Source organism: Mycteria americana, chromosome 21 (genome assembly GCF_035582795.1).
Source record: "Mycteria americana isolate JAX WOST 10 ecotype Jacksonville Zoo and Gardens chromosome 21, USCA_MyAme_1.0, whole genome shotgun sequence".
In the NCBI taxonomy this organism is placed as follows: Eukaryota; Metazoa; Chordata; class Aves; order Ciconiiformes; family Ciconiidae; genus Mycteria; species Mycteria americana.
The window spans coordinates 2,974,868-3,001,786 of record NC_134385.1 but is presented as its reverse complement, the minus strand read 5'-3'; the positions used below and the strand labels follow the sequence as shown (position 1 = coordinate 3,001,786).

The 26,919-nt window shown below is 46.4% G+C and overlaps 2 protein-coding genes across 3 annotated transcripts; one reads left to right on the top strand and one right to left on the bottom strand.

Moving 5' to 3' along the window:
- Positions 1-491: 491 nt before the first annotated feature.
- Positions 492-1,690, bottom strand: TSSK3 (testis specific serine kinase 3). Its single transcript, XM_075522518.1, has 2 exons — positions 1,546-1,690; positions 492-1,153 (listed from the first exon to the last, which is right to left on the bottom strand). The coding sequence occupies exons 1-2, from the start codon at positions 1,688-1,690 to the stop codon at positions 492-494; spliced, it is 807 nt and encodes a 268-aa protein (XP_075378633.1).
- A 1,693-nt stretch (positions 1,691-3,383) lies between these two features.
- KPNA6 (karyopherin subunit alpha 6) lies at positions 3,384-26,748 on the top strand. 2 transcript variants are annotated; one of them, XM_075522211.1, is made up of 14 exons: positions 3,384-3,512; positions 15,706-15,839; positions 16,601-16,696; positions 16,987-17,086; positions 17,487-17,581; positions 18,660-18,791; positions 19,020-19,108; positions 20,133-20,232; positions 21,268-21,431; positions 22,263-22,341; positions 22,469-22,594; positions 23,190-23,317; positions 23,840-24,018; positions 25,021-26,748. In XM_075522211.1, the coding sequence occupies exons 1-14, from the start codon at positions 3,509-3,511 to the stop codon at positions 25,203-25,205; spliced, it is 1,611 nt and encodes a 536-aa protein (XP_075378326.1). In that variant the 5' UTR covers positions 3,384-3,508; the 3' UTR covers positions 25,206-26,748. The 2 variants fall into 2 exon arrangements, with proteins under 2 accessions (XP_075378326.1, XP_075378325.1); XM_075522210.1 differs by having other exon boundaries at positions 15,706-15,932.
- Positions 26,749-26,919: the final 171 nt, after the last annotated feature.

The window sequence follows — 26,919 nt, the reverse complement described above, 5'->3', positions numbered from 1 at the left end:
CTGGGGTGAAAACCAGGAACAATTCTAACAGCTGGTAGTTTTGTAACGATGACTTTCTCCAAACCTTTTACAGACTTGCAGTTAACAGCAATTAAAGGAATTCTACAGAGTCTCTGCCTGTGTCGGGTGTTCTCATTTCCTTTGCTTGCGGGATGGGGACAGCTGCCTTGAGAGGGTCTGCGTGTCAGCTGCTTTAAATGTCCCTTTCCTCCCACCCGCCTCAGGGGAGGGTTGCTCCCTTCCAGGGGAAGGTGGACCTGCACTGGCCCGGGCTGCTCGGAGCGCGTCTCTGCCCCGTTCCCCACCGCTGACGGCCGAGGGCTTTGAGGGAGACGATAAAAATGCCCGAGTAGGAACCAGACCTTGCCTCTGCCAGCCAGAGGCCGGGCACACCACCTGCGAGGCTGGGTAGATGGGAAACACTGACCTCCAAATTTATCATCATTTTAGAAACAATCTGTTCTGTTCGGGGAGAGCAGGGCGAGTCCTTCTCAGGGGTTAGCCAGCCACGGGTGCCTGCTGACCCCCTCGATGGAGGGTCTCAGGGTCATGTCCGGTTCCAGGAGCATTTTCAGGAGGTTCTGGCACTCTTTGGAGATCCCCAGGTGCCCAGGGACGGCGACGCCTTTCTGCTGCTGGTGCAGCATCTTGGGGATGTCGGTGTCGTCGAAGGGCAGGCGGGCACAGAGCAGGGCGTAGAGGATGACGCCCGTGCTCCAGATATCGCCCTTGCGGCTGTCGTGGGGCGTGCCCTGCAGCACCTCGGGCGCCGCGTAGGCCGTGCTGCCGCAGAAGGTCCAGCTCAGCTCCCTGCGCTCCCTGGGGAGCAGCTTGGCGAAGCCGAAATCCGTCAGCTTCAAGGTGCGGCCCTGCAGCAGGGCGTTCTCGCACTTGAGGTCGCGGTGGGCCACCCCGCAGTCGTGGCAGTACTGGATGGCCTCGACCAGCTGGCGGAAGAGCGCCCTGGCACGGGGCTCGGGCAGGGGACCCTCGTGGAGCACGTAGTCAAAGATGTCCCCGTCCTCCGCCAGCTCCATCACAAGGCAGATCTTCCCCTCTGCGGATTCCAGCACCTCGTGCACGCGGATGATGTTCCTGTGGTCCAAGTGCGTGACGATCTGGAGCTCCCGGGGCAGGAATCTCTGAATAAACTCTGCCGAGAGCGGAGGCGGGTTTGCTCGCGGGGCTGTCCCTGAGCTGCTGGCTCTGGGCACCCCTCCGGGACTTGGCAGAGGGAGGGAAGGTTGTTCCTGGGGTGCCTCGTTCCTTACGGCCTGGCACCCTTCCCCGAGGGATGCTCATTGAGGGGGGATGCTTGGATCTGCCAGCACTTTTGCCGTCCTTGCGGTCAGAGGGGCGGCCACCTAAATAGGTCCTAATCCTCGGGCCACGGTCCCCGGGCTGTTCTGCTGGACCACCCAGCACTGCCCCCCCCCCATCTGCCCTCAGCTGGCGAGTTTGGGAAAGTGGTTTTCTGCTGGGAATTAAAAGCCACCAGGGAGGGACAGTGCCTCAGCCTGGAGCTCTTTTGGGGTCAACTCTTACCTTCTGGGCCTTTCTTCTTATCAATGATTTTAATTGCCACTTTCATCTGGTGCTTTTGGGAAAAAGCCTCCTTCACTTTGGAGTACATCCCCTCCCCAATGGTCCTGCCGAGCTGGTAGCCATTGGCAAGCAGAAACCCCTCCATGTCCTCGCGTGGGCTAGGAACCTTCGCTCCCTCAGTTCATCCCGCAGCGACTCCACAACAGCATCTCAGCGCCCGGGGGCACCCGCAGCACCCCGGGGAGCACAGAGGGACCTTTTAAAACCTGGGCTGCTATTGTGACACAGCCGACGCCACGTCAGTCGGGTGGCAGATGCACAGCGAGGTGCGGGACAGGCTGGAACGCCCTCTCGGTGAGCGGGGGCTCTCGGGGTGGGCAGTGTGAATGTTACGGGGCTGGTTGGGGTCCCCTCGTGTTCCCTCTGTGCTTTCGCCGTTGTTGGGGGGTCCGTGCTCGCCCGGCTCACCCACCCGCTCCTCTCCGGTCAGACGCATCCAGGACCCGGACATGAGCTCCCAGCGGGCACCGCAGGCTCGGAGGTTCCCCATCGAGGCAGGCGACTGTCCCAGCTCAGCTGTGCCTCCCGAAATGCAGGAGCCGGTAGGCGCCGAGCGGGCTGTGGGAAGGTAAGGGGGAGCAGGACACCCCGTGGGGTGCGGGTCTGGCCCGGGCACAGCCATGCCGTGTCCCGATCGCACAGACTGGTTCCCTGCTCTGGCAAACGCGGCTTATTTTGCTCCCAAAAGCATCGTCTGATGGCTTGAACCTCTCCTTGCCCTGGGACGGGGCAGGCTGGCTCCCTGCTTGCCTGCCTGCTGCTGCCGGCAGGCTTTATCTGGGCAGGCAGCGTCCTGTGATGTGCCGTCCTGTGCCGTGCCGTGCCGTGCCATGCCATGCCATGCTGTGCCATGCCATACCGTGCTGCACCATGCCATGCATTATCACATGATGCCATGCCGTACTGTGCCAGGCCATGCTATGCCGTGCCATGCCATGCTGGCCCATGTCAGGCCGTGCTGGCCCATGTCAGGCCATGCCGTGCCGTGCCGTGCTGCTGGGCTCACCCCGCTCTCTCCCCACAGGCAGCTGCGGCGATGCCCCGGCAGCCACTGCCTGACGCTGCCCAACGTCCCCATTGATGTGTTCATCGCCATGGGAGGGAGCGGCAGGCCTCGCACTACCTAGTGGCCCCCGTGTCCGTGCCGTGCTGGCCGCAGCCAGCCCCGGAGCTGCAGAGCTGCCAAGGACACAGATTGGTGACGGACTTTATAATAAAAGGACATCTTAGAGCGTTTCTGTGCTCAAAACCTGTGTGTGGTGTGTCGGCTGTGGAGGGTTGTGGGGTGAGAGGGGAGACAAGGGGATGGGACGTGAGGGGACAGGGTGTGAGGGGATGGGACACGAGGGGACGGGGTGTGAGGGGATGGGACACGAGGGGACGGGGTGTGAGGGATGGGACACAAGGGGACGGGGTGTGAGGGGATGGGACGTGAGGGGATGGGGTGTGAAGGGATGGGACGTGAGGGGATGGGGTGTGAGGGATGGGGTGTGAGGGATGGGACACGAGGGGACAGGGTGTGAGGGGATGGGACGTGAGGGATGGGGCACAAGGGATTGGGACATGAGGGATGGGGTATGAGGGGATGGGGCACGAGGGATGGAGTACAAGGGGATGGGACACGAGGGACAGGACACGAGTGCCGGGACGCGAGGGCCAGGCCCGGTCCTCCCCGCCTCCCCCGCCCGCTGGGGGCGCCCGAGCGCCGCGGGCCCGGCGGGAGAGAGCGGCCCCGCCCCACCCCGCCCCTCCCCTGCCGCCTTAAGGGGCGGGGCGGCCGCGGCGTGGAGGAGGTTTGTCCCGTTCCGGCCGCCGTCCGCTCCCCTCGCCCTCCCTCTCCCTCTCCCCGGGCCCGCCATATTGTGGCCGCCGCAGCTCGGGAGCCGCCGCCTGAGGAGCCGCGATGGGTGAGGGCGGGCGCGGTCCCGCCGGCCGGGACTCTCCGGCAGTGGGCTGCGGGGGGGCGCGGAGAGGGGAGGAGAAGAGAAGCCAAGCCGCCCCGCCGGCCGGGCAGGGGGGACAGCCCGTCCTGGCGCCGCCCGCGCCCCGCACCGGGGCTCCGGGCGCCTCCCCTCAGCGGCGGCGGGCCGGCCTGGCGGGGCGGGGGGCTGCGGGCCCGGCCGCCGCCGCTGAGTCATTCCGCCGCCAGCCCCGGCACGGCGGGGCCTTCCGCGGGCAGGGTCCTAGGTGCCCGCTGTCTGCTGCCCGGCGGCGGAGCCGGGGCTCGGGGCGGCCCTTCGGGTGGACCCTGCGGCGGGGGGGGGCTCTTGGTGAGGGGGTTTCCCGGGGCAGGGGCTGGGTTCTGCCCCAGCCGAATAGCCAGGCCGCTGGAACGGGGATGTTGTTGCAGGGTTTTGTTGCCCGCTCTAAGCAGGGCTAATGGCGGGTCGGTGATCCACAGCTCGGTCTTTGGGCTGCTCCGGGGTGGAGTAAAGGCAGCAGCGGGGGTTATTTAATGCTGTAATATTCCGGTTCTCGGGTATTTGGGACCGGTTCTGCTGCAGACACCAAGGTAGAAGCCTTGAGAGGCAGTGGCGGTGGAAAGGAATGGCTGCGACTGAAGCTTCCTCACAGTGTGGCATCCTGTCAGATCTCTGATCTATGGTTCATTTAAATGCTGAAGTTTGTAAGAGTTTTAGAACCCAGCTCAGGTGAAATCCTAAACCATTTGCTGTTCTAATAACCCAGCAGGGCCTTGGCTGTTGTAGGTTTTATAAAATAAAACTTCAGCAGCAGTGTCCACATAAACTTACTGAGGCTGGCCCTGTGCAGCCTGTCGCCATGCACAATATAAGCAAATGTGTCTCCTGACACTGTGTAGGAAAGGAGTGTAGTGGGGGAGTCTGTTTTCATATTCATAACCAAACTAAATATGCTTAAAAGTTCAGAGAGGTAGCAGATAGCTCTTTCTGTCAGCTACAAATAAATCATAACTGAGCATTGCCCTTCAAAAGGTATTTTAATAACATTGGGCTCTTTTTGGTCACTTTTGATGTAGTCTGAAATCGAAGCTGCCTCTTCAGGGAGGAGAGATGCCTGCTTCTTGAGGCTTCAAGTAGTAAGACAGGGTTTGAATGGATGAGGCGAATGGGAAAGCCAGGCCTGTAGCAGGCATGTTCTCTATAAAGCAGAGTAAGGATCCTCTGGGAAGTAAGGATTAAGATCTTATCAGTTTTCACCTGCAATATTGTCTTTTAACCAGACTTGCCGTCAGAAGTCTTTAAAAATGTCCTTTGGGGTGGGATGCTGCTTGATCAAAATGATCTCGTCAGAAACTTTCCTGCCGTCTTCAAACCCCTCCTGTGATGTTCCAGGAAAAGTCAGTGTCCGCAAGTCTGTGTATGCAACGGCTGCAGCACCTCCCAGTCCAGAACAGCTTTTAAAGCTTAATTTATAGCCTGAGATGTAAAATCTTGACTGGCAACTTTGAGTAGAAAAATGTCCTCGGGCCTGTTGGTGAATGTCTGACAACTGCTGTATTATCTGGAGCTGAGGACGTTCGTGCAGAGGAGCTTCCCATCCTTCCCCACCACTGCCTACCTGTTTCTTCTTGGGGTTTGAAGCAGGTGTTTTTCTGACAGTGAGAATTTAATAATCCCTTCATTCAGATTATCCTAATGTAACTTTTTCTTAACTTTCTAAATAAACCAAGACTGCTTTTCCATTGTTTTAGGTTAATAGGACTAAATGGTGGCAGCGTAATGTTGTTACCCCTTGTTGTATGGTGCAGGTTGAGGGTGCTGTAGTGTTCGTAAGCAGTTGTGATATTGGTCTTGCCTGTGTTGTTAGAAATGCTCCTCAGTTTGTTCTTCATTTGCTATGCAAATGACATGTCTAAATGCCTTTATAGTGCTATTTAGCCTGTGGAGCAGTATGTAATGCTCGATTCTTAAGAAAACTTTTGTGGCTGATGAATTTAACTAGTTATTTGGTTATTTTGCTTTGTTTGCTTGTGCAGGAGAGCAAACATGAACTTTGTGAAGGGGAGCTTGATCATTAAAATAGTGTAATAGTGAAAGTTCTAATTCCTTCAGCCTTTCAGCTATTGTGCTAGTGAGGGCCAGCTAAACTCAAATTTGCTTAGCAAATCAGACAGTGCTGTTTGTTTCTGGAGCAAAGCACATGTTGGGAAGGATGAGCTTGTTGGAATTTTATAGCTCTCTCTAATTGACTATTTCTGGTTGTTTTTAACCTCCTATGACTCTTGTGGGTTGAGTTTGAGTTGACTTAGTTGAGGAGTTAATCCCTGTTTTAAGAACTGTTACAAAGGAGATGCTGACCTCAGGTGACAGACTGTTGTACTTGATCAGTTGACTCTTAAGGAAATCTGAATGTCTCAGAATATGTAAATTGAGTTGAAGAGGACTTAAAGCCCCCAAACCTCAGATTTTTGGGGGTGAAAAGATCAGGAGGAGGTAGAGTTGAAATTAACGTATATTTGAGAACTTGACTGAGGAGTAGGTGGGTTCTTTTCACATCAAGGCATGGACAGCCTAAAAGGAATCCTAATCTTAGACTGACCCTAGTGAAGAACAAGTATGCTGTAGGACTGTTAATTTTCCCCAAAGAGAATTTTTGCTTTTCCCTTCCCCCTCCACAGCCAGCACCATCAGTGAAGCTGTCGCACATTCCAGTAGTGATATCACATCGCTGGCTCTTGGTAGCTAAAACAGAAGGGAATGAGCCAATGGTGGCTGCTGCACCAGACAGCCAAATAGCTGCATGGATAAGCGTTTTACTAGCACAGCATGTACTGGGTGCGAAGCACCCAGCCAGGGGACGGTGGCAGGCTGGGTTTGAGACAGCTCTGAAAGAGAACTGGCTCTGCCTGTGCTTATTTGTAGTAAACGCTCGAATAACCTGTGTGAGAACATAAAAGCAGCAGAGCAAACATGTGAAACAGATCTGCACAAGTGACAGGATGACAGAACTTGGCCACTTTTCCAGGGCTTAACAACAGCTGGGGTAACTCCAGGGCTGTAGAGGAAAAGCCTTGAGTCGCTGCTTATTTGACAGGACTTCTTATGTAGTTCTTCTCCTGCAAGCACAACTGTTTAGCTTCCTTTTCCCTCTGTTGTCTTCTGAGCAAATGAAGTGATTTTTTTTTTTCTTTTTACTCACTGCAACACTATAAAAGTGACACGTGCAATGTAAGAATCTGTTCTTGGTTAACTTCTGGTAGCAGTTCAGAGTTGTCTCTTTATACAGTGTGTGCAAGTAATTCAACTACTTTTATGTATTTATTATAACCAACTTCATTTAATTTGTATTTAAGAAGTACAGATTATTTAGGCTTCTCTTTCTGTGGTTTCAATTGAAATCATAAAGTTGTCCTGGACACACTTTTTCTAGAAGAGAATCCTCTAGAGATCTTAATAGGTCCATATCTGCAGGTTCTGTCAGGAAGAGCCTTTATGCTGTGTTGTAAAGCGAGTGCTTGAGCTCTTAAGAATTGACTGAGACACATGTATAGAGTGCTGTGAAATGCATTACGTATCTGAGTTTCAGAAGAATTTTTATTTCTGTTCTCAAAGTAAGGAACTCCTTCACAAATGGGAGATAGAAGGAACAGAATTCTTGTAAGCGCTGCTACTTGTAAAGTGACACTCTACATTTACAAGGAAAGCAGAGATTAATGCTGATGTACTTGGCTAGATGAAGAGAGTGATTTTAGATTTTGAAACACTTCAGAAATGCCTAACACTGTTTTGTTGTCTCTTGCATTGAATGTTTTTTTGTTCACTTAAAGCAGCGGCTTTGGTGATAGTTTGACAAAGTAAAAGTCAATGAGAGGATTGAATGTAGAAGTGGCCAGAGATTTTGTTTTCAGTTGTAAGTAGGTGATAGCAATAAGAAATGATATTCCAAACTGACATGCTGTACCTAAATGCTGAATTGAGTTTCCAGGGTTTCACTGTCGGTGTGTTCTTGTGAGCTGTATTGAGTAGCTGACTGCAAAAATAACAAGAGTTTGAGTTACAAATGTTGACTATTAAGCCTTCTGGAGAAATGCGGGATCATGAAGCAATAACATGTAGTCAGCCTAATGTCCACTGCCCACTATTGACTCATGTGTGCAGCCTCAGAAGATGATTGGCATATTCTTACAGGCCCCTCCTCCCCAGATCCAAAAATATCACAAATGCTTTGATTTTTTTTAAATAAATGCCTCAGTAACTGTAATTGGAGATAGCTTGACTATCGCATGTAGTTTTTAACATTGTCAGGGGAGATGAGTAGAGTCTTAAACCTCTGATTTAGCACTGCTAGCTTGTTCTTCTAAAAGTAAGGTTCACTTTCTTTGTGTGAGCCGAACTGCTCTGTCTACTACTACTAAATCAGTTTACTTCAACTGTCTTCTGCTCCTGGAGGGCACAGTGTCAAAAGCACAGGCGTTTTGTTAAACACGGATCCTGCAGAGAAAGACACCTACCAAGCTTGCTGTCCTGGTGACTGTTGCAGAAGAGTCCTGTGTTTCCTCTTCAGTCTCTGAACCTCCTTGGCACCCCGGAGGCGGGTGGTGACTTATGTGAATTTGATGTGGTTTATCTCTATCTCCCTGCAACTCAGTCTGAGAAAATACAAGGAGGCCAAGGGCAGCAAAGAGCAGTAACCATTCCTGTGCTGCTGGTAGATTTTCTTGCAGCAGCAGTGCAGGAGTGTGATGCTGTAGGAATAGGTACTTAGCTCAGAGCCTGTGCAAACAGGGAGGCAGGAAGAGATGGGGGGTTCCTCTGGGTTTTCAGGTAAGTATATGAAATGGGGAAACTTCCTGCTGAGTAGGAGAATATAGTCAGTAAGGGTAATTGTAAGTGACCAAGTTTATACTATCACAGGGAAAACTTAGGTTGGAAGGGGCCTTTGGAGGTCATCTGGCCCAGTGCTTGCTCAGAGCTGGGAAGCTTTGAAATGTACCCGGTGGGCACTAATTGGCAGATCAGTGCTGATGGAGTTCATCAAGTGTATTCATTTACACTTGCATAATTCTGCTACCCTTCTCCACTCCAAACATGCAGCTGTCAGCCTTCCTGGCTGGCCAGGCTTCGCCTTAGGTATGTGTCTTATGCTCAGCAACAGAACTGTAATAGATATCTTATGAAGATTAGCTTTGTGAAAGGGTGTTTTGGCTTAAAAAAGGCCTTGTCAGATCTGTCAGCGTAACTGTTTCTCTGCTCTCTCACTTCGGTCTGACTCAGCAGCACAAGTCCTGATTTAGACATGTGAGTCCCTGCAGTGACTCGGCTTGGAGGCTTTAATCAGCAGCTGAAAAAACGTTTGAAGCAAATGCTTTTTGTAATGCAGAGAAATGGGAAGAGTGTCATCTGGAAAGATGCAAGGCTGGGTTTCTGATCCAGTAACGTTAAGAAGCCGTTATAATCTTGGTGTGGCAGTAACCACCCTGGAATTAACAGTTTTCTGACTGAACTGCTGTAGCTTATGTTGGCTCTTACACAGATGCTTACAGGATTTGAGTGCTCTGCTGAGCCTTCAAGGTCAAACTTTCACACTGTTTTTCCTTTCTTTTGAGTGGTAAATACCTTCTCATCATTCGATATATATATATATAAAGGATGAGTGTGGTGACCTGTACTAGTAACTTTTTGGTTTACATGACAACTGGAGGAGTTTTTTTCCTCAGTGAAGCCAACCATTGTCACCAAAACCTATGGCAGGAGCCAAATTTCTTCCATGTCCTGAGGGAGTTTCCTTTGCACAAGGAATTAAAAAGGTATTGCTCAGTTAGGCTTCATCCCTAAGTTTGACTGCTCCTGTAGTTCTTGTAAGAGGATTCTCAACTCGCAGAACACCTGAAGTCATTCCCAGTATGAATTATTAGCTTAATAAAGCCTTGCTTTGGTTTTAAGGGACCAATTTTTATCAGTAATTTGATTCCAAAGGTGTTAGCTTTCAGAAACTGTTGGCATGGGGACTTTTTAATGTTTATGCCAAAGATGTGCTATGTGCTAGGAGGCACGATCTCACAGTGGCTTTAAAATCCCACTTAGGTGATTTTTCTCTCTGGGGAGACTAGGGAAGAATAATGGAGAAGTCGACTGGTTTCATGTGGGCTTTTAGTAGTGTGAGTTTCGAGGATGTAGGCAAACAGTCTTCTAAAAGAAGTTACAAAAATGTGTTTTAACTCATTGATGCTTTGCAATCTTGAAAGGTGTATCAGTATTGGGCTTACATGGATGCTTAACATGGACCTGGAAAGGCAGTTCATTGCTTCATGCTCTGAAATGACCTTAGCAGATCATTGCAGCAACTTACTTGTGCCTTGCGAGCAGAGTTCCATGTCTGATATTGGCCTTGTCTCTTTCTGGCTCAGGATGATGGAGATGCATCTAAAGTGGTGTTGCTGTTTCAGTCTCAGTCCTTGTTTGTAGCTGGTCAGGCAGTGGCTTCATTGGCTGTCACTAAACCGGAGTTACAGAATTCCCTTGAGCATGTCACCCTGCGTAGCCACTTGCATAGCTAAGAAAGAAAAGCTAACGCTTCTGACACTTAGTACATGTTCCCTTTTGGCCTTTCTGCCAAGTTTTCCAATTGCTGCTGTTTTCCTCAGGACAGAGGAGTCTCTCTGAGCCAGGACTAGCAAGTATTTTGCTTTTTAGTGAGCCTTATATCTGCCTGGTCTCTGAGGTGCCTGAGCAAAGCTTTACATAGTGGTGCTTTATTAAAGCAAGTCATCAAACATGTACAAATGGATTTCAAAATCTGGCCTGCAGAACCAGGGTTACCTGCTGCTATGTGTTCAGGATACAGAAATAAATCTTTAAATATGCAGCTGATAATCCTTACATCTATTTAATGTGTCATGTTAGCACTGAATTTAATATCTGATTTGGCATCTTGGGACTAATAGTTGGCAGATCTGATTGGAGGTGCAGAGCTTGGATGCTTAATAGGAGAACTATTGGAATGCAAATGCTGTCACTTTTTTCTGTGGAGCTGCTGTGAATGAAGTTCATTAATGCTGGGAGGTACTTGGCTACAAAAGGCACTGACTTAGGGAACTGTGAGGTCAGGGGATTCCTAGAGCAGAAGTGATATTTTGTCCAAGCTCAGTCAGAACACTATTTTAAATGGAGTCAATCTTGCAAGTCTAAGTTTACTGTTTTCTAGAGTGAATTCTGTGAGGTTTTGGTGTAAACAGCAGATTCTCAAGTGTTCTTCATGTTAGGAAACAGTGTTAAAACTCTTGTAGACTTGTGGAACTGTTTGGTTTGCAGAGGTGTTGGGAGGAGATGGGTTCAAAGCTCTGCAGACTCAGTTTTTTAATACAGTACAAGCTTTTACCTCTGCAGTTTTTAAGTTCTGTCCTAGGGAAGGTGAATTGGAGAGGTCGAGGTAAGGGTGGTGCACACTGAGCCCCTCTGTAACCAGTGGTCAGGAATGGCAATATGCTGCTGAGGAAACATGGCTACTTCAAAGGGACTTCCAGTAGTCAGTTCTAATTGACCAGTGAATAAGGAAAAGGTAGAGATTGTACTGTTCCTGGGTAATGCAAGGGATGCTGAACTTGGAGGGAACCAGGTTCCTAGAAAACTAGGCTGTCTCTTGCTGCATGAGGTTAGGATGGTAGGAATGAAGTATAAGCAAGGGCCTGAAACATAAGTAGCTTGGGCTGGCTTTGCTGTTTTTGGAAGAGCTATGTTTCTGTTTCCACTGGTGGAGGAGGTGCCTCATTCTAATTCAATCCTAATTCTTGATGTTTTCCTTTCTTTTCTAACAACATATTCACGCCGTACTGATATTCTAGCAGAGCAGGGCAAGCTCTGGCCCTTTCCTAATGGCACTGCTCCCACACAGGCGTGCTTCTGCACCTGGGCAGACAGGGTTGAGTGTAGCTTGTTGCCTGAGCATCTCTGGGAGTCAAAATATGGTTTTATGCCTGTTGTGAAGAGACAATGCTGGGATTGTGGTGTCTGGCCGTACTATCCAAATGCCTGCATATCCCCCTTGCATTGCCATGTACTGAGATATTTGGAAGATGTGCAGTAAGCCTGTCCTTTCTTCAGCAAGTTGTTGGATGGGCTCACAGCACCGTGCCCCAGGCACCTGTGCGTAGGTGCCTGCAGCCTTTCCCCATCATGTGAATGGGTACCTGTACCTGTCGTGGCAGGAGGATGGTCAAGGGAGTGGCTTCTGGGAAGAGAGAAGTGGTGAGCAGGCTGCAGGCACTGCCAGAACAGTTTATCTGGTGTGCAGTCTGTTTGGTGTGGTCTCAGGGGAAAAAGGGGTACCCGGAGCAGCTGCAGGCTGCACAAATTGCTCTGGGTGAGCTGCTGTAGTATAGAAGGAAAAAAGCCTTATTGCCCAGCTTCCTTGGAGTGCTGCAGGTAAGCTTGGAGTTCTGGCTGGAACAACATCAGAACAATTTTGTAATTCTAGGGTGTGAGCTGATACGATCTTCATTGAAGGTAGGGCTCAGCTGGTTCTTACAGAAGAAAAATCTTTCCTAGGAGAGGTGCAGTGCAAGGTGCTGTCCCAGTAGGACAGCATTTTGTAGAGGATAAGGTGGCTGCCTAAATGCAGTAGTTAAAACTTCAGAGCAGTTAAAGGAACTTGCTCTAGTTAAGTTTCCATTGCCACTTTACAGTCAAGGGCTTTTCTGTAAAAGTGAAACTTCTCAGAGCAACAGTGTTAAGATGCGAAGTGAAAATCTGTGGCTTTGAGTATCTTCTATGCATCACTCATCTGAGCAAGATGGTTCTTTCCCTAATCTGACAGTCCAGGTTACTCCAATTGTCTAATTCAGTGGGGTTGTTTTGTGGGTATTCGCACTGATAGAATTTGAGTTAATAGTTAATGACAAAGCCTGACTTGCAGATACACTGGAAGAGCTAGATGTCTTGTACTGAAACGCTACAAGTAAAGAATTTGTACGTGCCTGGCATCCGCTGTCTGTTTTGTTTCATGTGTTTGGGCTTGCTGCAGTCTGTGGTGCCTACAGCATCTGCTAAGCTCACTGTGAAGTCATAATCCTGTATTTGTGACATTCATCCATTGCCATGGAAATGGGGTGTAATGTAACAAATTAGCATTCTAATGTCATTAAAATATTGACACAGATGATGGACTAGAAAAAGTCAATGGAAATCATCTGAAGAGATAAACGTGTGTAAGAAAATAGAAAACCAAGTGCCAGAGGGGACTGCTGCACAGTGATGTGCTGTTGTTACACAGCTGACGTGAAAAATCACTCTTCAGGGGCTAGTTGTATCTTTGGGGTTTCCCTGCAGTATGACGGTGCTCTTGGTGCTCTGGAAATACAAAGCCTTAAACTACAAGGTGCTTGGTGTGCTGAGTGTGCTCCGAGACCTCACAGCATGGCCAAGAGTCTCTGGCTGTTTTCCGGACACCCGGAGGAGGGTCCAGGGTGTGCCCAGCTGAGTGGGGTTGTGCAAGTTTGGAGGCAGCTGAACTGTCACGTGTTACTTAGCTATTTATATGACTAAATAGCTGGTAATCCTGTGTATAGTGTTAAGTAGCTTAATAACTTTTTTCTCCTCCTTTTCTTAAAAACTACCTTTTAATTGGAGACTTAGCCTTCCAAAGGGAGGTAATAAGTTTGTCTCTGTTGGGGATTCTGTTGTAATCTTCAGAATTAAGCTAGCAACTCTTACTCTTTTGTGTGGCTGTATCAGCCATTAGAGTTGGGGTAGTAATATGAATACACTGACAAAATGCTGGTAGTTAAATTACATTTCCTGAATTAAAATCTATATGTAGATGACACACCTTGCTACTGTAACATCAGATATAAACCCCTAAAGCCTGTAGATTTTTTAAAGTCTTCTATCTTCTGAATTAGCTGCTTTTCAGTTAAAAATAATAAATTCTTCCTTCCAGTCTTGGCATACAGTGCTGCTGGGAAGAGGGATGGAGAAGTGGCAACAGTTGTATAGTTCCTGTGGTCTTCAATATCTGCTTTTCTTTGCCATGTAAATGGTTTTTTTAGACTGAGCAAAGTGCTGTCAAATACCTTTAGAAACAGGCCAGCTATTCCTCTGAACCTCTGACTTGAGGAATGAACTCTGAGGGGAAAAAAATAATGGTTTAATACAGGTTTCACAGTGAGGCTGTCAGCAAGGTATAGTCCAGCTGCCATGTTTAGTGTTGTAAGTGTCTTGCCTTGGTTTTATTGAGGACAGACCTTATAAAATGGGGTACTTTGGAAAGGGACTAAAGGTAAACTTCTGTAAAGTTCAAGGTCTTGCAGGACCTACTGTAATTTGATTGCTTCAATGCTACAGTTTTGAGGCTGTATGCCTTTTCCTTAGTGGTGCTCGGCGTGATGTAGTCCCGTTTTCTTATAACTTCTGGCCACTTACTGTGCCCTAAGCAAATTATTGGAAAAGGGTTTCTAACCTGGCACTGGAATACTGCTTTTATTGATGATGGCTTGTGGTTGGTGGCTTCTTTTTAGCTTCAGAGGTGCCAATAAACTTGCAACTCATCACACTGCACCTCCTCAAGCCTGGTGGTGTTTCCGCGTGCAGCTGTCGGTTGCTGAGCTTCAAAACCGTTTCACAACTGTGGGCAGTGTGGGGTCAGGGCTGTTTGCCAGGGACGTGCATCTCTATTACAGTGTAAATGACCAGAGGAACTTGGGGTTTGGTGGTTTGTTTCTTTATCTATTGCTTTTCAGAAGAATGGCCTCTTGGTGTTTTGGCTAGGGAGGAGAATGCCCTCTTAGAAAGCAGATGCTGTGACATGGAGTCTGACTTCCACAATGCTCGGTGTCTTTTTAGATATTTTTGGGAAATCGTAGAATTGAAAGGATTTTGTTTCCTCTCCTGTTTAAAATAGGAATTCTTCCAGTTGTTTCCTCTTTCCATAGCAATGAAATGTTGGATATTTGTACATTGTATATGTCTTTTCTTGGCTTGGCTATGGGCTTTCCTAGTAGCAGGGCAGTAAGGTCTGAAACTTCTCTGGCTGATCTTGGAAGGGCTCCAGAATGGCTGGAGGCAGTTGATAAGTCAGATCAAAACTTTCTGTAAGCGGTGTGGCTGAGGAGTGCTTAAAGCTTGAAAGAGGAGGAGTAAGGAGATAGCGCAGCAAAATTTCACAGGACGCTTCTACCTGCACTTAGCAGTTGGAAGAAAGCAGATATTGGTGTCTAGCAGATTTCTGGAGAAAAGTAAGTTGGTCTCAGGGTTAATTGGCACTCTGATGCTGTGTATCATGACTGCTTCCTTCCTGTCCTGAGAAAGGCACAGTTGTTATATAGAAGCAAATAATCTGTACCATAAATGGGAGAAAGGGAGAGTTTGGAAAGATGCACAAAGGAATCAACATGGTCAAAGCAGTGGCTTACAGCTGGATGCAGCTGAGGAGTTGATATCCTTCTGTACTCAGGTTACTGCTTGGCCCTGGTTGCCTTTAACTGTGCCAAATAGTGGAGTGTCACTTCCCTGACTAGAAGGCAAATACACAAGTACTCAGGTTTGAAGTACTGCATTAGTCAGATATGAAGCAGCAAAATAAGTAGGTCAGGTACTGAACACTTGCAGTAACCTGGTGGGACAAACGTGGCCTATACGTTGTATACAGCTCTGCTTTTTGCAAGGCTTTTTATTGTTATTATAAAATCAAGGCCTCCGTTTGCCATGAGTTATGTTGGATTTTTGCCATGCATACACAGTGAACCTCCCAGTCTGGGGGGAAAAGGTAGTCCAGGTGTCATTTATGCCATGGTGATACAAGGGAAATAATTTCTGCTGAAAACCAAAGTAGAATTTAGTTATGCACCTCCTGAGGACAGTGAAGCTGTTTGAGTAGAAGCCTTTCATATGGGTATTGTGCTCAATATTGTGAAGTTGGGTCCAGGTTCCTTTCAGAACAGTAAATCTGCTCTTATGCTTCCTAGAAACTTTGTAACGCTCTTGCCATAACAGCATATCACATGAACTAAGGTTAGGATCGCATTCCTACTCGAAGCTTCTACTTTAGTGTTTGGGACCAGCTCTTGCAAATAAGTCTGTTTAATCAGGCTGTTGCATGTGCATGGACTTCTGTGTCAGAAAGGACACGTGGGTAAAGGAACAGAGAGTGACAAGAACTGAGGCAGATATTTTTTTCTCTTCACAGAAACCATGGCGAGTCCTGCGAAGGATAACTATCGAATGAAGAGTTACAAGAACAAAGCCCTAAATCCCGAGGAAATGCGTCGGAGAAGAGAGGAGGAAGGAATTCAACTGCGCAAACAGAAACGAGAGCAACAGGTAACTGTCATCTTGACTAGCTTGTGTACAGCCTTAACACAACCAGGATTGTGCTGCTGCCAAACTGGAATCTTCAAGGATCTGTGCATTAAGGTTCGTCAGCAGTCCTCTTATTTTTCCTGTTCTGAGATCTTGCTTTTCTCTTGTTCTTTGTACCTAGTACAGAGTGTAGCTCACATCAAGAGCTCTCTAAGCACTTTGTCCTTGGGGTACTAGAGGCTTTTGTTCACAGATCCTTGTTTTTAAGGGGGTTTTTTGATTATTTTTTTTTAATTAATTTGTGAATGGGGTTATTTCCTCAAGGAGCGGGAAGAGCAAGTGAAAGTGTGGGCTGCGTGTATTTCTTAACTCTGAGCTGTTTTGTTTTTTTTTTTTGGCTTGGAGGTCTATGAAAGTAAGAGGTGATTCCCAGGTGATGTATGTGGCTCAGACTAAGTGTTTCTCTATTAGTGCGTCATCTACAAGCTGCTTTCTCCCCACTTTCCCTAACTTGTTAGGTCAAATTCTGCACTTGCCTGTACCAGTGTCTCAGTGACTTAGGCATTTGCATATTTGAGGGCAAGACTTAGCATGTTTTATTATTGGGGTTTGTATGCCAAACTAGACTTCAGAGTGCAGAGCTGTTATTAATGACTGCTTTTCTATTCAGGTTGCGTTTAGTCTAGCTGATGGTATCTTATTTGAGGAACAGGAATGTCTAGTTATGAAGACTGTTCATCATTGCTTTCTAATAATGACTCGTGTGTCTTGTTCCCTGCCAGCTCTTTAAAAGAAGAAATGTGGAGTTGATCAATGAAGATGCCTCCATGTTTGATAGTCTCCTTGTGGATTCCTATGTTAGTTCCACAACATGTGGGGTAAGGTGCCTTTCCTTGTTCCAGTTGTGCCTTCAGAGAGATTTAATGCTGTGGACTGCATAGAACTGACTAAACCTCAATGTTTGTTTTCTCACTTTTGAGAATGTTGCAAATGTTACTACAGTGAACAGAAAAGGTCTGCCAGGAAGTAAATAGTGTGCTGTAAGCTCAAATTGTGAATCTTTGGATTACTAGCTAAGCACAAAATCATGGTAGGCTGTCATGACTCTGCCTTAAATAGTCTTAGTGTGAAATGGAACCATTGTTCTGTCTCCTTTGCATCTTTTCAGGAGGGAGTGATCACAAGAGAGATGGTAGAGATGCTTTTCTCAGATGACCCTGACCTACAGCTAGCAACCACTCAGAAATTCAGGAAGCTACTCTCCAAAGGTAAAAATAACTCATCTTATTCCTGCCATAGGGTCTGACATCGCTTTTCTTTTGCAAGCGTTTGTGCATGTGTATTGCTATACAGAAGCTTAGCAGCTTTGAGCTGGGGGAAAGAAAGTTATAATCTAGAAACTTGATAGTCTAGTATATTGCTAATGATTTACAGTTGTATGTTGAAGATGTCCCTGCTCATTGCAGGGGGGTTGGATTAGATGACCTTTAAAGGTCCCTTCCAACCCAAACCATTCTGTGGTTCTGTGAATTGTACAGAAAGTGATTCTGGAGAGTTGTCCTGCCGAGTTCAGTACAGTTTGAGATCATTCAATTCAGTAATAGTTCATGCTTGTAATTCCCCTGCGTTAGACCTATGTACTGCTTTGACACTGCCTTGCTATTTCAGAGCCAAATCCTCCAATAGATGAAGTGATAAACACTCAGGGAGTGGTGGACAGATTTGTTGAATTCCTGAAAAGAAGTGAAAATTGCACGCTACAGGTAAAGGAGACTGTGTTATGAATTCTTCATGGCATGTAGCTGTTTAACCTTCATAGCTTTAGGAACTTGAACCCACAGGTGCTATCAGGGAAAAGTGATGTCTTGAACCTGAAAGCTGCAGGTTATATGGTGTATAGGAGAAGAAAAAGGTAGCCTGTAATGCTTAGGCAAAAAAAGGAAATTATAAATTGCTCTAAATTAACTTCTTGGAAGAATGTTGGCAAAAATAACATAGTTCAGCTGCAGCGGAAGAGAATTTGGCCTTCCTGTGTCTGATATTTCTGCTGGGAGCTAGTGGAGCCACAGAATAAATGTGTAGGAAAAACCTCCATTATTGGAGGCTTTTAAGTACAGGGTAAGAGTTTGTTAGAAATGGCTTAGGTAGTGCTGATCCTGCCGTGGGGCAGAAGGATGGACTAGATGGCTTCTTGAGATTCCTTCCAGCTTGGTAATAACTATAGTTACTTTGTAGGGGTTAAAGATACTTCCATACATGGAATTGGATACGAGTTGATGACTGCCTTCATCTTTCTTCCTGCCCTCTGGCCCAAGGCCATGTATCATAGGGGCTTACTTTCAAGAAGAACTGAATGGAAATCTGTTTTTAAACCAAAGAATGAGTGGCAAAAGCAGGGAACTTGCTCTGCTTCACTTGAACTCAAGGCATCTTTATGGTGTTAGTCAGATGAGGGTGGGCTAGAACTGGCTAGTCTGCACGAGATAGAAAAAACTTTCTACTCCACGTGTGCTTATGCACTATGTGTGTTCACTTTTCTTGCTGGAAAATGGTTGTGTAGGTGAAATGATGTGGTGTGACTGACGGTGATGTCTTCACTTGCTAATCCTTTGAGAAGCTGTAGCCTCTGAGAAGGCATTTAGCAGATGTGGCTTTTTTTATTGCTTAAGAAAATAAAATCCTTTCCTTTGAGTATTGAGGTGTTCTGTTGTGATATGCTTGCTTCCTCTCACAACCTTTTTAGTAGAAGTTGAAAGAATTATAGCCAAAATCTAATGGCAAATATTTTGCCGAATCAGGATTATTTTATTCATACTTTTGTCATTTATTTGCTTGTTTCAGTTTGAAGCTGCGTGGGCACTGACGAATATTGCATCAGGAACTTCCCAACAAACAAAAATAGTAATTGAGGCTGGGGCAGTTCCTATATTTATAGAGCTATTAAACTCTGACTTTGAGGATGTTCAAGAACAGGTAAGGTTCACTTCTTTCTTTGGGGTTAGGGAGAGAACCACAGCGGATTTCACACTAATAAAATGCAGTGTTTAAAATGAGTGACCAGTGTCTAACAACTGGCTTCAGACCACAAATTGAAGTATCATTTGCCTGGAATTACAGGAAAATGCTTTCTTAGCACACCACCCTTTTCTTCCTCTGTTCAGAAACTGTGTGAATGCTAAAACTGTTGCTGTTTCCTTTCAGGCTGTCTGGGCATTGGGGAACATTGCTGGAGACAGCTCTGTGTGTAGAGATTATGTCCTTAACTGCGCTATTCTTCCTCCCTTATTAATGTGAGTAGCCATGAATACTTGCCAATGCAGTTCTTGAAGTCCCATTGTACTACAGCAGAGCAATATTTGAGCTGGGTGAACAGATTCCCTCGCAATGCGTGGTGATGTTGACTGGGAATCAAACCATTGGTACCAGATAAACTGGCAGTTCAGACAAGTATGTGATAAATAAAGTGGGACTTGGTAGATAACATGCCTTCTCACAAACCTTTACACTGCTCTGAATCTGAAGCGGGTGCTGTTGTAGTGTGCTTGTCTTTCTGAAGTCACAGGGCTTGCTGTTTGACTGTGTGTCCCTCCAGATGTCTGCTCTTTGTGCTCATGCTATGGATTTCAGGTGCTTGTCCAAGTGGGCTCCTCTAGGACTAAGGAAAGGGAGCAGGTCCCTGCACACCACCTTGCCTCTGCAGCTCTTAAGTGTGGTGCATACCCACTGTAGTCAGGAGATCTGTCTGTCAGGAGCGTGCTCTCAAGGACTGTTCACTGCTCTGGAAAGAATTAATCTTTACTTTATCCTGTCCTTGGCAAACTGATGCTTTGTCACAAGTGACTTGGATTGTTATGCTGCTACTTCTGTCAGTCACCTGTCAGCAGCGATTGGTGACTGAAGTCCTCAGCCCACAGGACTCGCTGTCCTCAGAGTTGAGACAGCAGTTTGTGTCAGTTGGTCTCTAGTGAGGACCATCTGACCTCAGACAGGGGTGCAAGTGTCTGCCTGGGCTGAATTTGAACTTGGAACTGCATTTGACTAACTTGCCCTTCCTTCTGCAACTTGTCTAATGTGGAACTTGCCTTCCTGACCCATGTCACTTGACATTGTTAGGAATAATAGCTATTTATCTGAAGAAGTAGTTGCATGTCGCTTCTTGCTTATTGAGAGGCTCAAGTGACAGGCAGCATGCCTTGAGCTACAGCAAGTGGAGTAGTGGTTTGAATTCCTTAAAATCATACTAGTTTTCCTTCTTTTGATTCCCTTGCTGGCTTCCACATCAAGGATTATAATTCATGGTAATTGTCTCTTTAGGCTCCTTACGAAGTCCACCAGGTTGACAATGACACGAAATGCTGTCTGGGCCTTGTCAAACTTGTGCAGAGGAAAGAGTCCACCACCTGAATTTGACAAGGTGAGAATAAATGCCTTGTTGGCAGACAGGTGATGGGGACACACCCAGTTAAGATGTTTGTCTAAATTATTTTTGGCTGTTGGACTTCTGTAAGTCATTCCGGGAGGGAACAGGGTGAGGTTTTTCCTGCTGAGGTTGATCTTACAGTTCAGCAGATGTTTGAGTGCCTGTTTAATTTTCTGCCAACCTTTTTCCCTGGCTCTATTGGCAGCCCATCTGCTGGACCCCTCAAGTACGGGGGTAAGCCCAGGCTTCCCTGCAAGGCAGCATACACTGTGGGCTTCTCTGAACCCTGTTATGAACTCTGGAAGTTAGTGATTTCACTCAAATTGTGACTAAAAACTTGATTCTGAGACCTCTAAATGCTACAAAACAGGACTCCTGTAGCTGTATGGGAGCTGTGGTAGCTTTCCTCTTTCCCTTTCCTGGTGTGCTGCTGGCACTAACAAAAGGTTCTGCTGGCCTTTCAGGTGTCTCATCCTTCTTTAGTAGAACAAAAATGTTTGTGAAACCCTGAAACCTGGACGAAGATCAATGTGTTTCACTTTTTTAAATGAAAGCTTGTGTGTCAAAGCTGGGAAGCCTGTGGTGAGGGTTGAAATCTGAATTGAGTGTGGATGTAAAACCACTTATAAATGACTGAAGTATTCAGGGGTGTAACTGTTGATGGTTGCTGCTCTGAATACTGAGCTATTTAGGGTTACTAAGAGTAAGAAATGGAGCAGTGCTCTTACATAAGAAATGTAAGGAGCTTCCAAACAGTAGCATGCACAGTAGCACTTGTCTCAGGAGTCTAGACTTTGGTCCAAGAGGAAGGGATGTAATTTTAGTAATCAAGCTGGTGAGGTAACTTTAGACTCTATGATTATGAAGTATGTGAACCAGCAAGGAAGCTGCTGACTTTGGGGAAGGAAACTGTGGACATTCAAGACCTGTTATCTTGCCAGTCAGCGTAGCCATGTGGTGTTTGCATGCAAATGTGGTGGTCCTTGACAGAACATGACTAACCTTCTGGGGTGGTGACTGTTGTTGTAGGTATCTCCCTGCCTGCCAGTGTTGTCCCGATTATTATTCAACAGTGACTCTGACTTGCTGGCAGATGCGTGTTGGGCTCTTTCCTACTTATCAGATGGCCCCAATGAGAAAATTCAAGCAGTTATTGACTCGGGAGTGTGTCGGCGACTGGTGGAGCTGTTAATGTAAGTATCTTGTCTTGCTCCTTCAGCCCAGTGAGACTGGGAAGCATGTGACTGAACATGAGTTCATATCAAAACCCATCAGAGCACTCTTTCCACCTCTCGTGGGCAGAGGATCAAGGTAATCGGTACTTTAGCTGACTTTGGAACAGTTATGTAGGAGGGTCTGAAGCAGGTTGAGAGCTGTAGTTTACTGGCTTTTCTTTCTGAGAGAAGCTGAGTATTTTCTAGTGCTGGAATGCTAGTTAATACTGTGTGCGAGGAAGAACTTATTAAAGAGAGATCGGAGAGGACTGCAGAGTGTCTTGTGCTCTCAAACTTTAAATATGCTTATGGAAGCCTAGTTACTAGGCAAATCAAAGATGGCAAGAGTAGTGTCTAGAAAAAGTCAGCTTGGCTTTGTTTCTCTGATATCTGTATGGAAACTTGGACAAAAATGTTTGCAGTTTGAATGGGCCTCTTCTCTTTAACATCTTCAGAACTGGTAGAACTGCAAGATACTTGCTTCCAAAATTATCCTGAAAAATTCTGGGCGTTCTCATTGGGTTAACGTCTTTGTTCAGGAAGGCCATGTAAAGGGTGAGATCTGTGTAATTAAGCTGAAGAAGATGGAGTTAGGATGTTAAGGATGAAAACACATCTGTATTGCAAGTTTGTCTTCAGTCTCTGCTTATCCAGTGGCAATATGGTCAACTTATGGTATGTTTCTATATGCTAGGGCATGGAATTCTAAGTAAATAATACAGATGAGATACTGGGGAGAGAATCTTCTGAATATCCAGGTGCATGTGATCTGATAGATTTGGTTTTGTCCTTGCACTGTTTTTTCTGCAGGCACAATGACTACAAAGTGGCCTCCCCAGCTTTGCGAGCAGTTGGCAACATTGTGACAGGGGATGACATCCAGACCCAGGTGAGGGCAGATCACTGTCTTAGAGGGAAATGCAGTGCCCATATAGCATATTCACTGTGTGAAAATTGAAAGTATTTAGCTCTGTACCTGATACTGGTGATCTCACTTCTGCTTTCTTTCTCAAAAGGTGATTCTGAACTGTTCAGCCTTGCCTTGTCTCCTTCATTTATTAAGCAGTCCCAAGGAGTCAATCAGGAAAGAAGCCTGCTGGACTATATCGAACATCACAGCAGGAAACAGAGCACAAATACAGGTACAGTCTTCTCCAGCCCACCTGCAATGATCCTAGATTCCAAGCACAGCATTAAGGATTTGCAACTTTTTTTTCTTATCTGACACTTAGAGGCTGGTTTTGTTCACATCTCCTATTCTGCAGTAATTTGCAAATTTGCTGCTCCCAGCCATCTGCCAAAAGAGCTAAAAAAAGCTTGCTAATTGTACCAACAAAGCCTAGGCTGAAATGAGTCCCACAGGTTGGATCATTGGAATAAGAGGAGATACAGCCCCTATATCTCCATGCTCAATTAGAGGTACCCCTTTGAAAAGCTGGAGCTTGTTGAGTTTTAATTATCCTTTTAATGACCTACATACAAAGGCAGATAAGTGATGAAAGCATTCCTACAGTATTGATGCAATAATAGGGATTGTCTACTGTGCTAGTTATGGAATCGAATCTCATGTTAATAGGATTTGGCTGAGGAATAAAATGGAGGATCATCGCTGAAGGGTATAGCTTGGAAAGTTCTTTTGCATTGGAAAATGGAGGTAGAGGTTTCTTTCAGGTGCTTAATAGCCTTTTAGAAACCATGTTGCCAATTCAAATGCTTCTTACTACTCTCTCTCCCCAGGCAGTCATAGATGCAAACATTTTTCCAGTACTGATAGAAATCTTGCAGAAAGCAGAATTCCGCACGAGGAAAGAGGCAGCATGGGCTATTACAAATGCAACGTCAGGAGGAACTCCCGAACAGATCAGGTACTCCCTGTGGCTCCTCTTGGGGGAAATCTGTCTGAATGTGTGGTAGCTTTGTCTTTGAGAACTGCAAGACACGTAGCAAAGGAGTAATTTGGAGAACCTCCGAGAGAGTCCCTGCGATACAGGCAAAGCTATAGCTGGATCTGTATATACTGTGCTGTAAATTGTAGCTTCCTTCTGAATAAGGATAGTGTAGTCCAAAGCTGTTTCATACTTCCCCCCCTGCCCCTTTAGATAGCTTAGACTAGCCTAAATGTCCAAACTTGATGACAGATCAAATTCCAGTGTGGACTTAATTTGAGTAGCACCTGGATTTCAAAGGGAGTTAGCAGGTTTCTTAAAGGGGTGTGTATACAAATGCAAATAAGTAGATAAAAATTAACCTTGCAGAACAGTACAAGTAGATTTTAAGGCAACTTTTTGTATTTCAGTTTGACTCATTTCCCTTGCTCTTTCTAACTGAGCAAAGGTGATGCTTGCTAGATCCTGAACAACAAGTGTATGTTGGTGCTCTCTCTTCAGGTACTTGGTAAACTTGGGTTGTATCAAGCCTCTTTGTGACCTGCTGACTGTCATGGACTCCAAGATTGTTCAGGTAGCATTGAACGGCCTGGAAAACATCCTGAGGCTTGGAGAGCAGGAAGCGAACCAGAGTGGGACAGGCATCAACCCGTACTGTAGCCTTATTGAGGAGGCCTATGGTAGGTTGTGGCCGGTGGCCTTGGTGCCTTTGACTTTAACACCACAGGATGTATTGAAAGTGTCTGCTAGTTTTGTTGGTTGATCTTCTGCTGTGTTAAGGGATTTACTATGTTCCAAACTAGCCAATATTTGTTCCAATAGTCTGTCTTTCTAGGCTGTTATGATTGGGCATAGGACAAAATACTTGGAAGTAAAAACTATCATACTTCTGATCCAAGCTTTCTACACCTGGAGGCCAAGCTGATAGTTGTGGCTCGCACCAGTTGGGAGTATTAATCAGAAATAAGCTGAGCTAAGTAAACAGTGACACTTCTGGGTCTAAGATTGCTCTCACTGTACCCAGTTGTACACTGGAGATGTAGAGTGGAAATCCAGAGAGATGAAGCTTTTCCCTGGAGTGACTTAATTTGGTGGGGTTTTTTGTCCTGCTCTTAATGCTTTGAGGAGCAGTTCCTATTTTGGTCTGAAACTCCCTGTATACTGACAGTGTCTGATTTGCCCTCTCACTGACTGTTACATTGTGTGTCCTGATTCTCCCAGTAAGAATAATTCTTGAAATTCTTGAGAGTATATTGTGCTTGGATGCTTTCTGTTCAGCAGTGGATTTAATTAGGACAGCTAAGGCTGTTGCTGCCCTTCTGCTGAAGGCTACTGGGACAGGCCCTGCTTCCTTCCCCTCTGTACCAAACTGTTCACAGCCAGTTGTTTTAATTTCACTAAAATCTGGTTTAGTCTCCAGCAGAGAGCTGGGAGCACATCTGCTTTAGCTGTGTCAGCTAAACCTACTATTGAAAAGATGTTAATGCTGCCTGAAACAGATGAAATCCACAAGTAGCTCTGGAATAGTTATCTTTAGATGTCAGTGCTGCTCACAATGCAAATCTAACACAGACAAAGGTCTTGCAGTGAATAGGGGCAAGGGTGGAGCATGGATGTGGGACAGTGTAAATATCAGGATCTCCTTGTTTCATCGCATTCCACTTTTTTTTTCCCTCTCCAAGGTTTGGATAAGATAGAATTCCTACAGAGCCATGAGAACCAAGAGATCTACCAGAAGGCGTTTGACCTGATTGAGCACTACTTTGGAGTAGAGGATGACTCCGCTCTAGCTCCCCAGGTAGATGAGAACCAGCAGCAATTCATCTTCCAGCAGCCTGAAGCCCCCATGGAAGGTTTCCAGCTATAATGTGCCTGGAGGAAAAGAACACCACAAACTTGCCAGAAAGCATCTGGGAGCAGCTGATCGTCCTATCCCCTTCTTGCAAATGGAAGGCTTAAACACCCACTCCACCTGTTAGGAAACAATTCTTCCTTCAAACAACTAGAAACAGTGCTTTGTCCTCACGGAGAGAAGGGGATACTCTTACACTTTTTTTTCTTTTTGCTGCTGCATACATGTCTTTAAAGCAGGCATCTGGGTGGAGGAAGGACACTGAGGTAACAGATTGCACCTCTTGGTTTTTTTTTTTTCTTTGTGGTGATCTCTCCCAAATGTCACTTTTTACCTCGGGTACTTAATTGAGATTTCAGCATTGGGTTGGGTAAGAACACAAATAGAAAGTAAGCATTCTGACAACAATAATTCTGGAAACCTGGGTTGATCTATTTAATTTTTTTGCACATGTTACTCTTTATTAAAGACTCTGATTTGCCAAGAGCGAAGTTTAGCCCTGGCCTTTCTGCGACCCTCCTTCAGTGGACAGTCCTGTTGAACCTGGGCCAAGTTCCCCTGAAATACTGTAAATGGACAGAGAAATGGGAAGTTCTCCCACTCCTGGGAAGATTTTTCTGGGGGGAAGGCTTCTTCCCTTTGTCTAGGTTTTTTTTTTTGGTTTTGTTTTTTTGAAGAACTGCTAGTGGTATTTACAAGGAAAAAAAAAAGGCAACAAGACCCCAAAGATGGTAACTATGAAGAGGGTGGGCTGCTTGGGTGGTTTTTGAAACAGGAAGCACAGCTGCTGTTGCACAGGCTTTGTTTGCATTGCTACTGACTGAAGTCATAGAACTGTTGAAATGGTGAAACCCATCTTCATCTTTACTTGAAATATTTTTTTTTTCCATGAGAACATGTTTTGAGTTCTGAGGGTTTTTTTTTTTCTGACTTGGGTTGGGGTGTATCATTTTATGGGTTGGAGGAAGAGGACGTGGCTACACTTGACAGCGGTGTTGTGTGCGGTGTTAACTTCAGTAGCAACAGGCCTGAGTTTTCAGGTTTACCTCCTGCTCACAGTTGGATCATGTACATTTTACTTCAAAAAAAAAAAGTCAAATCTCTGTATTTTTTATATTATATATAGGTAGATATTTGTCTAATTGGGCTTCAGAGAAAAATATATATGAAATTTCTGTAACTTATGTAAATAGAGCGCTGTGAGGCAGGCATACCTGGAAACGATGGCCCTAACTCACTCACTGGTTGTCCTGCTTCTTTTCCTCTGTTTACTCACGTACTGTATAAGCGAACATAGAGCTGTCTTAAAACTCCTCTATCAGATTTGAGTTACTTAGCCAAGATTTCATTCAACAGAAGCGAACACACTAGGCTGTGGAGAACAAAAACACTTCTGGGGCAGGGGGGAGAGCTGGCTGCTGGTGTGTGCGAGCCCCTTGCTGTGCAGAGGCCTTCCAGGGGGTGAGAAGCGAGGCGTGGTGCTGCTGGCACACCGGCCGGAGCTCTGATTTGACGAGTCCTTTATTGTGAAACGAATAAACTACATCTGTGCAGTTGACTGAGGTGTGGCTGTGGCACAACTCTCTCGGTGCGTCCCCCTGGGCTGGGCCGGCCTTCTCCGGGAGGGGGGGTGGGGTGGGGTGAAGGGAGGGGCGGCTGGGATAGCTTCTCGTGTGGAGACGGGAGGCTCTGCCGTGTCTCCCCCTCCTTCAGGGGTGGCGGGAGGGCT

Excerpts from the sequence above, each read along its gene's own strand:
- KPNA6 (XM_075522210.1), top strand. Across the intron at positions 20,233-21,267 it reads CACCACCTGAATTTGACAAG|GTATCTCCCTGCCTGCCAGT; the intron begins GTGAGAATAAAT and ends CTGTTGTTGTAG. Across the intron at positions 21,432-22,262 it reads CGACTGGTGGAGCTGTTAAT|GCACAATGACTACAAAGTGG; the intron begins GTAAGTATCTTG and ends TTTTTTCTGCAG.
- TSSK3 (XM_075522518.1), bottom strand. The coding sequence starts at position 1,690 with ATGGAGGGGTTTCTGCTTGCCAATGGCTACCAGCTCGGCAGGACCATT. Across the intron at positions 1,154-1,545 it reads TAAGAAGAAAGGCCCAGAAG|AGTTTATTCAGAGATTCCTG; the intron begins GTAAGAGTTGAC and ends CGCTCTCGGCAG.